This window comes from Phasianus colchicus, chromosome Z (assembly GCF_987193195.1).
Source record: "Phasianus colchicus chromosome Z, bPhaCol1.hap1.1, whole genome shotgun sequence".
Classification (NCBI taxonomy): Eukaryota; Metazoa; Chordata; class Aves; order Galliformes; family Phasianidae; genus Phasianus; species Phasianus colchicus.
In genome coordinates, this window is record NC_143476.1 from 90808350 (window position 1) to 90821155 (window position 12806).

Genomic DNA, 12806 nt, shown 5'->3' on the forward strand with positions numbered 1-12806 from the left:
CTCCTGTCGAATCTAGGCAAGTTACCGCTTCTTGATGAGATCAGTCCTGTTTCTGGAGAAATCAACAACAAATCTTTGCTGTCTCCTGTTTCAAGTGTCCAAGTTTCCAGCCTTCTGCTCATCTTTTCTGCCTATATATTTGTGTCCTGTCTGTGCAGCCACCAAAGTTCTTGCAAGGGTAGATGGAATTGGAAAAAAGCTCACATGGAAAGGCATGGAAGACAGAAAGTCAAGCAGGAGTCTAGGGAGACCTCCATCTCATTGGAAGCCCAATGGTCTCTTGGAAGATTGGTCATTGAGTGCTTCACAGCGTGGTTGGGTTGGAAGGGACCTCAAAGATCATCCAGCTCCAACCCATCATCCACCAAGAGGCTTTGTGGAGTGGTGGGGCACAACCTGAACGTGCACAGAGAGCCACATCCAGGGCTCATCCTCAAGGAGTCTTGGGAAATCAGGACGGTAATGGGCTGTTTCCTCATCCTTTAAGGATTGTCCCTGGTTGGGAGCCTTGTACAGTAGGAGCAGTCATCAGCCTCATCTTACGTGCTCCTCGTCTCACCAGTTGGGATCGTTTTCCCCCGTGGAAACCATCAAGAATTTCCGTTATTTCCTTTTCTGAGGCTTTGCTTGGGTGGGGATTTCTGGAAGGTATTTCACAGGCAGGTATAATTAATGAAAGGCATACTTTGCCCATGGAGGAGGTTTCTTTAAAAGCCAACTTCTCCCATGGTGGTAAAACAGAAACTGCTTGTTGCCTGGTCCGATAGAGGGGAGGTGAGGACAGGAGGAGCCAATCAGCCTAGAATCATCCGAGTTAGACATGAGACACCAGGGATAAGGCCCTTAGCCAGCAAATCCTTCAAATATGTGCTTAATTTTAAGTCCCACTGACTTCAATCTGTTTACTCTTGTGCTTAACTTTAAGCATGTACCTAAGTGCTCTGCTGGCTATCGGCCAAGGCAAATAGTGGACTTAAAGAGCAGATTCGGGTAAAACAAGTGGTCTGCTGATGTTCCCTCTGGGGCGGGGTGCTCTGTGATGGAGGGGGATGGCAATGGCACCCTCCAACATATCCCAGCACTGATGGGTTATTCTGTGTTGGGTACTGCAGGAGCAGTGCACTCACCTTTTGGGGGAGAATGGCAACAATTTCATCCCTGAGCAGGTATTTCAGTTTCAGTGTCTCACAGCAAAATCCTTTTGCATCATTTCCAAGATTGCTTTTTTTCCTCTTAATTACAATGAAGAAGAGTTGTAGTGGGATGGTAGAGCCTTGTTTTATCACCAGGAGAGGAAGCCGGGCAGATACACAACCTAACTCATAAATCTTTACAGCCATTTACATGGCTGCTTTAACACAACCAAAAGGACTCCTGCATTAGCACGAGCTTTTATAGCATCTCCATCTTTTTCGCTCCTACCCCAAGCTCACTCCTTGTTTTCATCCCCCTTTTGCTCATCCAGCCTGCACTCCTTGCTATCACAAATGTCATCATTTTTAACCTTCGCATCACAGCCTGGTGTGCATGGAAACGAACAGAGTCAGAAAACAAGCAGTGTTGGGGTTTTTTTTCAGGTTTTTTTTTTTGGTTTTTGTTTTGTTTTTTTTTTTGAAGGCACCACTACCAGGGGTTAAGGGAAGTCTGCAGCTGGAACAAATATAGCGCTCGTCTCACTTCCTCAATAACTCTGCTCAGGGAGCGCTCAGTTGCCAGACGAAAGAAGCGTGGTCAGCCACTGAGTCTTTGAATGCAGCTCAATTTCCACCCCGCCTTCCAACCCATGGAATTTATATTAACCTCCAGCTTTTCTTAGCTGGTGGGAAAAATTTTTTGTTTGTTTGTTTACTTATTTATTTATTTACTTGCTTATTTATTTGTTTTCTTTTTTTGTCACTTTTGTTGCTTGGGTTTGCTGGAGGCGGTGGTGCTCCTCGCTTCGTGTTCTTTCTGGCCAAGAGCCATGGACCTTGCATCTTACATGTATCTTTTTGGCCTTGATAAGGAGAGAAGGGCTGAGGCTGCCGAGCGCAAAGACGCCTGATAAATTGATTTTGGAAGGGCTTGTGGCCTTGTCTGCCCTCCCTGTAAGCAGGTGGGCAAGGAGCTGGATGGAAGCAAGGTGTCCAAAACCACTCTGAGTGCAGCACTCAGCAACCTCATTTAAGTTCTTTGTAGTTCTCTGTGACCAATGGCTCAGACCTCTCCCAACCTTTGGAGCTGAGATCCCATATTAACCCCATTTTGCATAAGCCCACACATCCAGTCCTGCTACCAAAGGTTCCTATCCCACCAGAGCTAAAAAAAACCCTACAAGAAGGGCTCTAACCCCAAAACAGCTAAAAAATCCCTATAAGAAAGACTTCTACCCCCAACAGAGCTAAAAAAATCCCTAGCTAGGAGGTGTGGTGCACTTTGTTCGTCATATTTTATTACTGGTTCTTCTTTGTCCCCTCTTGGTTCTAACAAAACACAGCCCTGGAGGCACTTCATCAAATACAAAATGAATTGGACAAGCATTGGCCATCTCTTGAAAGCCATCACAAAAGCTGTCGTAGCACATGTTTTCGTTGGCAGAAAGGCTGTTGTGTGACTGGTGCCTGGAGAGTAGGAGCTGTTGTTGTGTCTTTGGTTGAGGTTCATCCATTACAAGACGTGGGAGAGCAGATTCTACCACCTTGCTACCTGTCCTGTAATAGATTTTGGATAAAAAGCAGTTTTTCAGAATTGCGTGTGTGTGTGTGGAAATGCACTTACAAATGTGACATTTGGAGACTGCTGTGAAGCAGATAGCAGTTTTGCTTTTCTTGCTACCCAGATCCAAAGTGACTTTACTAAGAGATAAGGCATGGAGTGAGACTTTTCCAAGGGCACAGTGAGGTTTTTTTTTCAGAATGAAACCAATATGTATGCACTGGGGTATGTTCTGAGCTATGGCAGTGCCATGGGATCCTTTCTTGTTCTCTCTGGTCTGGGCTAGCCAAAACAGAAACTTGAGAAAGGAGAAAAAACATTTCTCTGTGGTGTGGACCTAGGGAAAATGTGTTGGCTGCGTGTTGGGAGGCTGGAAACAGGAATATCACAGAATCATAGAATGGCTTGGGTTGGAAGGGACTTCAAGGATCACCAACCCCCCTGCTCTATTGTGTGAGAATTTTTCAAGCACAGTGTGAGGGGCTTGAAGAAGGAAAGGACATTGATGTTCTGCACAGCTTGCTTCAGCCAGGAAGGTGCCAATGCTGAGTCTGTGAGAAGTCTGTGAGAAGGGACAGCCATCGGTGTGATCCCGTGGTAGTTGGGGTCCCCATGACTTCAATGGCACAGGGTATGGATGACAGCAAGATAAGCCAGCTCTCTTAGGCAGAAACCTCTGCTCCAAAACCCTCTGGAGTCCAATCAAATCCATTGAGAGATCACCAAGAATTCAGCAGGGAAGTCCATGCTCTGCCCGTGGTCCTGTGAAAGATGTCCCTTGCTTGTGCCACATGCCACCACGGTGCAGGCTGGCTGGTGCACCAGGAAGGCAGGTCATCGTATCTGAGTGTGCAAAGTGAGGTCTATAGGCTTTGAAGGAGACAAGAGATGGGGAAAGCTAGATTTGGGAATGTGGAACATGCAGAGGAAGAATAGACTTTACAGAAATGCGAGGTCCCAAAGGGACCAAAATAACTGAAATTACAAATACTCCCATGGCAACATCACAACACTGTAAGTTCAGGCCAAAGCCATTCCTCCCTCACCCCCCAAATTAGCAGCAGCCGAGCAGAATGTAGGAAAGGCTTTTGGAGAAGTGCAGCCCTTCCTTATAGTCAGTCTGAGCTACCCGTGAGTAGCCCCAAGCTTTCCAACCTCCAGCAGCTTTGTCACCATCACCCAGCGTTATGTAGTCAGCAATGCAGTTGGTGGCGCCAGTGGCTGAAGCCCAAATTTGAAGGGAGCAAGAACAGGGGACCTCAGTGGGTTAAACCCATCTGCTCTGAGCCCATCTCTGAGAGCTGAAGGTGATGCTGCAGCATGTAATGGCGCAAGCAGTGCTGCAGTCGTATCTGTATTTACTGGATACGTGTATTTATTTCTGGATGGGACTTACTGCTGACAGTAAGGCTTGTTTTCAAGCATGACCGGGCTAAAGGAAATGCATACAAATAAACAATAAACCTAAACAACACTAAAATAACACCAGTGAAAACAATCAGAGTTACTTCCAGTCACAAAGTATTGTTCCCGTTTTGCTTGAACATGGGAAAAAGCTCTGTTTCCTAAGTCAGATTGTGAGCGACGGTGGGTTTGCGGATTCTGGTAACAAAAGGGATTTCTTTTGTCTGTTATTTATACTCTTCCTATGGCACCACATGTCTGTATCGGTGCATCTAGAGCGCCTGGCTCCAGTGCTTCCAGTGTGCACCTTGCTCTGTTGGCCCTGTGCACGATCTGCAGCTCCACCCCGATTTTCAAGTTTTGTCATCTTTGAGCTGCGTTTAACACAGGAGCCATGGGGCTGAGCGTTAAGAACAGACCCCAGAAAGCTCACTGTCAGCCACTGGCGGAAGGTGTTTGGGGAAGGTTCAAGGTGCATTTCACTTGGAGTGTCACAGAATCGCAGAATTGTCAAAGTTGGAAAAGACCTCCAGGATCATCCAGGCAACCATCCACCTGCCACCAGTACGTCCCCACGAAGCCGTGCCATTTAGTACAAAATCAGAATGTTTCTTAACACCTCCAGAGATGGTGTCTCAACCTCCTCCTTGGGCAGCTCATTAATTACTCTAATGAATTATTCTAATGCTTTAATTGCATTTGTAGCCTTTGTCCCACATGGGCAGCTTCGCCCCGAGCTGTTCTGCCATTCTCTTTGGCCTTTGTTTTTCTAGAATCAGAGAATCATTATCAGAGATCCCCAACCCAACTCACCATGCCCACTGACCACGTCCCAGAATGCCACATCCAGAACACCTCCAGGGATGGGGACTCAACCACGTCTGCCACTGCATCACTGCTTTTAGGACAGGAAACTCTTCCTTATAGCTACATCTCAGCCCTGCTTGCAGTGAGGTTAAGCTGGCACCATGTATTTAATTTTCCACCTAATTGGGTGTCCACCTTGCCAGGAACTGGTAGCAAACTCTGGAGAAAAGAGGTGGGAAGAGTCGAAGCACTGGGATTCTATGTGTGAAGTCTGGATTTGGGAGAGGGGCCACATAAACTGTCTGTAGCCCTCAGCAAATGGGATCACAGGAGTTTGCAATAAGGGAGGGCAGCCCTGTAGGAAACAGGTCAGAATTTTTAGTGGAAACTAAGGAAGGGATGATATTTAGCTGTGACCATACTGATCCCCATCGCTCATCTGTATCCCAACTCTTTTTATGTGAAAAATCCCCACGGCGCTCACGGCCAGAGCAGACTCATTGCACCTCCATGCTCAGCCTTTGCCGGCAGTGCACACTTATGGCACACTCCCCAAAGATGCAGTTAATCAGGAAATCCTCCAAACCAGGACATCCCCCAACAAACAGCTTCCTCTGCCTTCTATGTGATGGGCGTGCTGCACCGTGCGGTGATTCATTGGGCAGGCACGTCCTACTCCATGGTGTGCAGAGCATCCCTCCTCTGAGATCTTTGCTTCCATCCCTGTTGGAAGCACCATCCCCTTGGACAGCCCAGTTGCTGAATCAAGCTTCGGCTCTGATGACTGAATGTGGCATAAAGATGTTGCATTTTCTCTTCAGTTGGCGCTGGGTCCTGAATTAAACGGTCCCTTCCAACCCAACCCAAGCCATTCTGGTCCTGTGCAGAAAAGAGAAGCAATAGATTCCTTATTCAGAAGCAGCTATTCTAATAGCACCTTCCAGGAAAAATGAATAGCTTGCAATTTGAAGGAACAGATTTATCACTTCAATTTTAATGGAGAGGAAATCATTTACAGGGCCCTTCCTGCCATTGTTAGGTATTTTCCATGGCTTCCAAATCAGGTCAAGGCTTTGGTTGGTGCCACGGCCCTTTTCTTTCAAGAGGCAGAAAATTCCCCTCGTGTCAGAGAGGAGAGAGGATGGCAGGCTGGTTCAGTGGGAATTCCTGGAAGGGGAAGGGGTCCAGGCAAGCAGTCTGCCAGGAGATGACTTTGCTGAAAGTGCCAACAGTGGTGGCCAATGCTAGCCATGGTGATGGGGTCGGTCCCCACACCACTCATGAGGGCACCACTTGGTCCCATCGTGCACCCCATGTGTAGCCTGACTCTAAAAGCATTTTTTTCTGGATGTGCTCAGTGATGGCACATGCAACCCCTTGAAGCACCAGAGCATGGAATTGGTACAATAAAATTGAAATAAATACATCTGCGTCTCTGTGCTGTCCCAGACTTCCCATATCTTCAGCAAATGATCCTTCATATCCGTGGATGAAAGCCTGATTGTGACACATTGCAAGCATGATTTCTGTGGGTAGTTTCTGGAAGTACAGTATTTGTTTATTTTTTTATCCTGCCTCTAGCCACAATATTTCTGCTATTAACATGCAGGGAGATTGCTGCATCTTCTATAAATTCAACCGCACCCATAGCTTCCCACCGCCTCAAAAAACAAATCCCACCCTGAGCTTGGGGTGCAATAAAACAGAGCAAGCTGCCAGCATGCACTGCCAGCCTAACAACCTGTTTACTCAGCCCAGGCCTTCTGCCACCGTTTGCTTAAGATAAGGAGGGGTGGAGATGTTTCTTGAGGGCACGAAGGCTCTTGAGACAAATCTCATATGGTCTGATACAATCAGGTCATTTCTTTTCCTTCTCCCATTGCCCCAGCCTTGTTTTTCTCTCCACCTGTCCTGCTTTTCTCAGCCTTTTGTTTCTCTCTTTTACGGTTGGGTCATCTTTTAATGCTCAGCTGTCTCAGAGCTGTGAGCATCTTCTGCAGAAGGTCTGAGTGGGCTTATGGGGTGAAGAAGGTACTTCATGGGGTCAGGTCTCACATTCTGGGAGTCAGGCTGTGTTAGGCAGATGTGAACACAACAAAGATGAAACAGTGAATCATGGAATGGTTGTGTTGGAAGGGACCTTGAATATCATAGAACCATGGAATGTCTGGGTTGGAAAAGACCCAGAAGGTCGTAGAACCGTAGAATCACAGAATGATTGGGTTGGAAGAATTCTTGAAGATCATGGAACCATAGAATCACAGAATGGTTGGGTTGGAAGGGACCTTGAATATCGTAGAACCATAGAATCACAGAATGGTTGGGTTGGAAGAGTTCTTGAAGATCGTGGAATCATAGAATCACAGAATGATTGGGTTGGAAGTGTCCTTGAAGATCATAGAACCATAGAATATTAGAACAATTGGGTTGGAAGAGATCCAAGGTCCTCACAGCCCCCAGCCCTTACCATTCCCCCCCTTGTCCTGTCACTATCAGACTGTACAGAGAAGTGCTCGCCAGAGGCTACCACCTCTTCTCCAAGAGCCACTTTTGCAAAAACATCAGAACGAATATACCCATCACAAGAGAGCAGATGTCCAGCGGACTGGCCAGGAGAGCCCCTTTTCTCACAGAGCTGCTGGTCTTCCTTACATTTGGAATTCAAATTTGACGTATGTGTACATAAACGAAAAGTCCCATGGGATTCTCAGGTTCTTCTCCAAGTGACCACCATGTAAACCACAGACTGTTTTGCTCCAAATTGAGCATGACCCCTATTAGTGGTGGTTCCGAAGACCATGGGCTCCCTGTTCTTTACTTTTCCCACACCTCTCACTTCCAGAACTGGTGGCTCTGAAATGTTATGTTCTCAACCCACATGTGAACAAGTATCAAAATAAAACCCTGGTGGGAGAGAGACCAAGTGCAGTTTCACTGCCCGCTGGCAAGCTCCAAAGCATCTCTGGGTTGGGCAGAAGCAAAGAATGTCTCTCGCGTGTAGGTCTTCTTGTGGATCCATAGCAGGGCACAGGGTTGTCTTCTGCCTTGCAAAGCTTGTTTCTTTGGTTCTGCCCTCGGGTTTCACCTTCGTAAAGCATCTGTTTGCAAACACAGACTTGGAATTGGTTTTCTTTATGGATCCCTTCCAACTGGGGATATTTTATGGAATTAGAAGAATCGTTGCAGACCCACATCGTCTTCGGTGAGCCAGCTTCAGCTTCCAGCACTGCGCTGCACAACCTGCACTGGGGAGCAGCCTGCAGGCAAAGTGAAGAACACACAGATGTCATAAAAGTGCGTGCCGTGCCCTTGGGACTCTGGCCTGCACCCAACCCGTGCCCTCGCCTTCTCCAGGCACTCCACCCTCCTTGGAAGTCGCCGATATTTCCTTTTACATCAGCTCCCCACACACACAAAAAAAAAAAAAGTCAACTTTTCTCCCTTCCAAATTTAGCTCTGCTTAAGGACTGAAATAGACAAGAGTAGGGACTGGTGACTTTTTTTTTTTTTTTTTTCCAAAACATTGTCTCATGCCTAGGACTAAGGAAGGGAACCGCTCAGCTTGGGAGCGCCTGCCTCTCCTCATGGGCACGTTCTGTTCAGGCTCCTTGGGTCGGGGGATGCATTCTCATGGAATTAATCCACCCCTTCTTGGGCTGGAAGATGCATTCCCATTGAATTAACCCATCCGTCCTTGGGCTGGGGGACATCTTCCCATGGAATTAATGCATTTCTCCTTGGGGTGCGGGACATCCTCCCATTGAATCAACTCGTTCCTCCTTGGGCTGCAGGATGCATTCTCTTGGAATTAATCCATCCCTCCTTGATTTGGGGGACATCTTCCCATGGAATTAACCCATCTCTCTTTGGGCTGCAAGACATCTTCCCATGGAATTAACCTACCCCTCCTTGGGCTGGGGGACATCTTCCCCTGGAATTAATCCACCCCTCCTTGGGTTGGGTTATGTATTCCCATGGAGTTAATCCATTCCTTTTTGGGCTGGGAGATGTATTCCCATAGAATTAACCCATCCCTCACACCCTCTGGATGCCCAAGGGCTGAGGAGGAGCAGCATGGCACCACTTTCCCTATGGTTTCTCCTTGGAACGAGCAAGAATGCAGCTCCCAAGATGTACTAGCAACTCGTAGGAAATTGGCACTTTGGGTGCTCATGCTTTGCAGAGATGGTTTCAGTTTTCAGGGTAATTGTATTTACACATGCTTCTGACATGCAGTTTAAATTCTTAAAAGTACCTCAAGCTTAACTGTGCTAGTGAAACATTTGGAAGCAGTCTCACTGAGTATTGTCCTATTTTTTGCCTTGTTTCTTAATCAAGTACAGCTGATATGACTGGGCAGTGGGTCTGCTCCCTCCTTTCCTTTTCCCATTCACTTTGGTACTCATTAGCCAACTGCAAGCACATTGGTTATGGTGCTCAGGGACATGATTTAGCAGAGGGTTGTTAGGGTAGTATGGTTAGGTTGAGGTTGGAGTTGATGATCTCGAAGGTTTTTTCCAACCTGAGCAGTTCTGTGATTCAGAGGAGCAGAGGTCTCTGAGGCTTAAGCTCCTCCAATGCATTTGGAAAAAAAAAAATAAAAAAATAGTGACCAGATGGGTGAGAAGGGCTCAAACCGTACTGTGCAGTAATGGAAGAGCCTCAGTATAATTTTAAGCAGCTTGACATCAAAAATTTCCAGGCTCTTTTCAGTGATGTCCAGGCTGATTCACCAGCTTGAAGGATAAGACAGATCGCTATGGAAGTAGAAGGAGCGAGTTTTACGAGGCTTTTATTGCCAGCCTGGGAAATACAGTGCTACATAAATAAAAATCATTGCAGTTATGACAGCTCTCTAGTCCCTGGAAAATAAATAATGCTTTGCACTTTCCTCCAGGAACTTCAGAACGCTGTGCTCACATTAATGAGGCCCCATGATGCCCGTAGTAGGGCAGTAATAAGGAATTCACTTGACCAGACCAACACACCAAATGAGCATGGGGTGACCTGGCACCTTCACTGGGGAGAGGACAAAGTGGGGAAACTGCAGCTCTGCCTCCAGCTTGCTTTGGGCAAGACATTTACTGTCCTGGTCAGCCCAATCGGTGGATGGCATTCATCCCTTCCCCAGGGGCTCAGTCAGTGCCTGCTGTATCCTGGAGCTGAACATTGCTTTTCCCTCTTTTCCAGGGTTACCACCCACTGCCTCATGAAGCTGAAATCGCACACACCAAAAAGCTGTTCAGAAGGAGGAGAAACGACAGGAGGTAAGTGAAACCTCTCTTCAAAATTCTTTTTAGCCTTATTGTCCCTGTTGCACATCTTTCCCCACTGTCTCGTGGATGGTCTATGGACACTTCCATCCCTGGAGGTGCACAGTGCCATGAATGGGGCAGCCAACCCATGGCAGACATGGGACTTGGGGGGCTTTAAGGTCCCTCCAGTCCAACTCGTTTTTATGGTTCTATGATCCTCAGGGTCCCTTCCAATCCAACCATTCTATGGGTCTGTGATCCCCAAGCTGCCTTTCAACACAACCATTGTATGGCTCTACGATCTTCAAGTCCCTTCCAACCCAACCATTCTATGGTTCTGTGTTTCTGTGAATAGTGCTGTTTAGCAGCTGTCACCTCTGAGTCAACACAAACCATTACTGGAGCACTGACAGCCAGAAAGTGAAGTATATATCTGTCCCCATGGTTTGCCTTTGAAATCTGGTATGCTACCTCTCTTGCTCCAGGAGCACTGAGGTCTGGGAAATGGTGTGTCCATCTGACCCTTACATATATTCCTGCATAGGCAAACTTCCACGCTTCCTTTAGAAGAGGCAACTGCAAGGTGTTGTCTGTGAAGGCGTTGAATGTTGTGGCTTGCTTTCCCTCTTTCCCTTGTACACTTCCAGAATAGGTTGAGCAGGGCTTGCAGCAAGATGCCTGTGTTAAGGATTAGGGCAACCCAAGGTTGGTTTTTTTTTTTTCTTGTCCCAAATGCTAACCTGCTATTTGCTGCTACAAGACCCACCCTTCCCAGCCAACAGCAGAGGCTGTTCAGTTTGACCTCCACAGGGCTGCAATATGGAGAACAACAGACTCATTCTCTCAAGCCTTCTCCTCCATCCCACCCCAACACAACCCACTCTGTGGCATCCCAGGACAGTGGCTGGGGATGGAGGGCCCAGCCAGCCAAAGCCCTGGGACAGCTGGACGTGGTGATCTCCAGAGATCCAACCCCTACCATTCTGTGATCACCACCTCAGGAAGCAGACTGCTTTGTTTGAGGTCCAGGGGAAGGTTGCTGGGGAATAGGAACTCATAAAAAGTTGGCACCGTCATCGTCCCATTGGTTCTGTCACCTCTTGTTGGCTGTTGGGGGGGGTTGGTGGTCTGCCTTTGGGTAATGCAGGGTAATGACTCGAGGATGATGTAAAACCCTGTGAGTTATTCATCTCCTCTTTCCAAAGACCTCCCAGAGTATAAAGGGTGGGAGCTTTCCCTATCTCTCCTCAGCATGCCCCTATTCCTTTTGATAGTGAGATTCCAGAAACGTTCCCGAATTTTCTCTCTCGCTGTCCCAATTTGCTTCCTACATTTAACTTGGCTTTACACTTTAATGATCAGGAAAAAAACAGTCTGGCTGCTTTGTTTCATTTTTTCTTTTTTCTTTGGGCCTTTTTTTTTTTTTTTTTTTTTCTTTTGGGTGTTGCTTCTAATGAGATGGAGAGCTAGGGGAGGCAGAAATATCCTCCCTCCCCAGAGAGCTGCGGGTGGCTGTCAGGGACAGTTTCCTCTTCCTGAGAATTGTGTAAGCACCGCTGACCCCTCCTGCAGACGCCGAAAGCCATTCGAGGTCATCTGGGGTGACAGCAGGAGGGTGGGCAACCCTGCCCTGCTCATTGTCCCCAGCCCCACCATCCCACCCCATGGCCACCACACTGCTGAAGGACATCTCGAGGGCTCATCCTCACATCCCCAGCATTGGGACGAGCGCTGTGCTACGTGGGGACAGCCCAGAGGACGGTGACCGCAGGCTCGGGGCCAGGCAGGGAGCGTCCCAGATCCGCCGGTGGCTCCAGGAGAAGTGTAGGCAAGCTGTGATAGATTTCTTTTCCCATTCTATTTGATTTTACGGACCCTCGGGGACTCTCAACCACCTACGGTGATTAGTTGGACTGATTAAGCAGCTTTTCCTCTTGTGGCAAACTCCCTTTGTGAAGGGTTTTCAATAGCCACACTGCCCGGGACATTGTTCCTGTACAATTTCCTTTCAAAACACCATAAAGGGCACTCCACCACTTTACCCTGCAATAAAACATGACAGGAATCGGCTCTGCCCAACCCAGTCCTGCAAGGGCAAAATCTCCCCACCGGGGTGGAGGTATAGTGGGATGAGCATAGAGAGCTGCCCGGTGCCAGAGCATCCTTTGGGATAAGGGGAGGGAAAGCAAAAGTTTCCACTTGTTGCTTTCTTTTTTTTTTTCCTATTTGTTGATACGAGGATGTAGGGAAGTCACAACAAACTTTAAGCCCAAAGGAAACGCTTCTTTGCACATCTCTGCTTGTGCAGCCTTGCCAGCAGGCTGGGAGTAGTGAGGATGCTCTCAGGTACACAGGGTACACAACGCAGGGCCACGAGCAGTGTTTCTGCTGAAGAGCCACACTGCCACGATGAAAAGTAAATGACAACTGGCCACCTGGTGCAGACTGGGAAGAAGATCTGCTGTGATTGCTACCAAGGAAAGGAGAGCAGCAAGGAGCTGGGCTGTGGTGGTCTGACTGCGCAGTGATCCCAGCAGAAGGTCCAGCAGCTGCACAGAAGCCATCTGAAGATCAGTCAAGCTTGGCTCTAACATCAGCCCTGGACTTGACCACCTAAGAGCTACTTTCCTGCTCCCAAAACAGTAC

The 12806-nt window shown here is 47.8% G+C and overlaps 1 protein-coding gene across 6 annotated transcripts in view; it reads left to right on the forward strand.

The window, feature by feature from the left end:
- CTIF (cap binding complex dependent translation initiation factor) overlaps positions 1-12806 on the forward strand; it is a 95334-nt gene that overhangs the window by 43703 nt on the left and 38825 nt on the right. For all 6 annotated transcript variants that reach the window (XM_031597096.2, XM_031597097.2, XM_090132288.1 and 3 more), the window contains one exon: positions 10096-10172. In XM_031597096.2, the coding sequence (XP_031452956.1) occupies positions 10096-10172 (77 nt within the window). The remainder of the gene's footprint in view (positions 1-10095; positions 10173-12806) is intronic.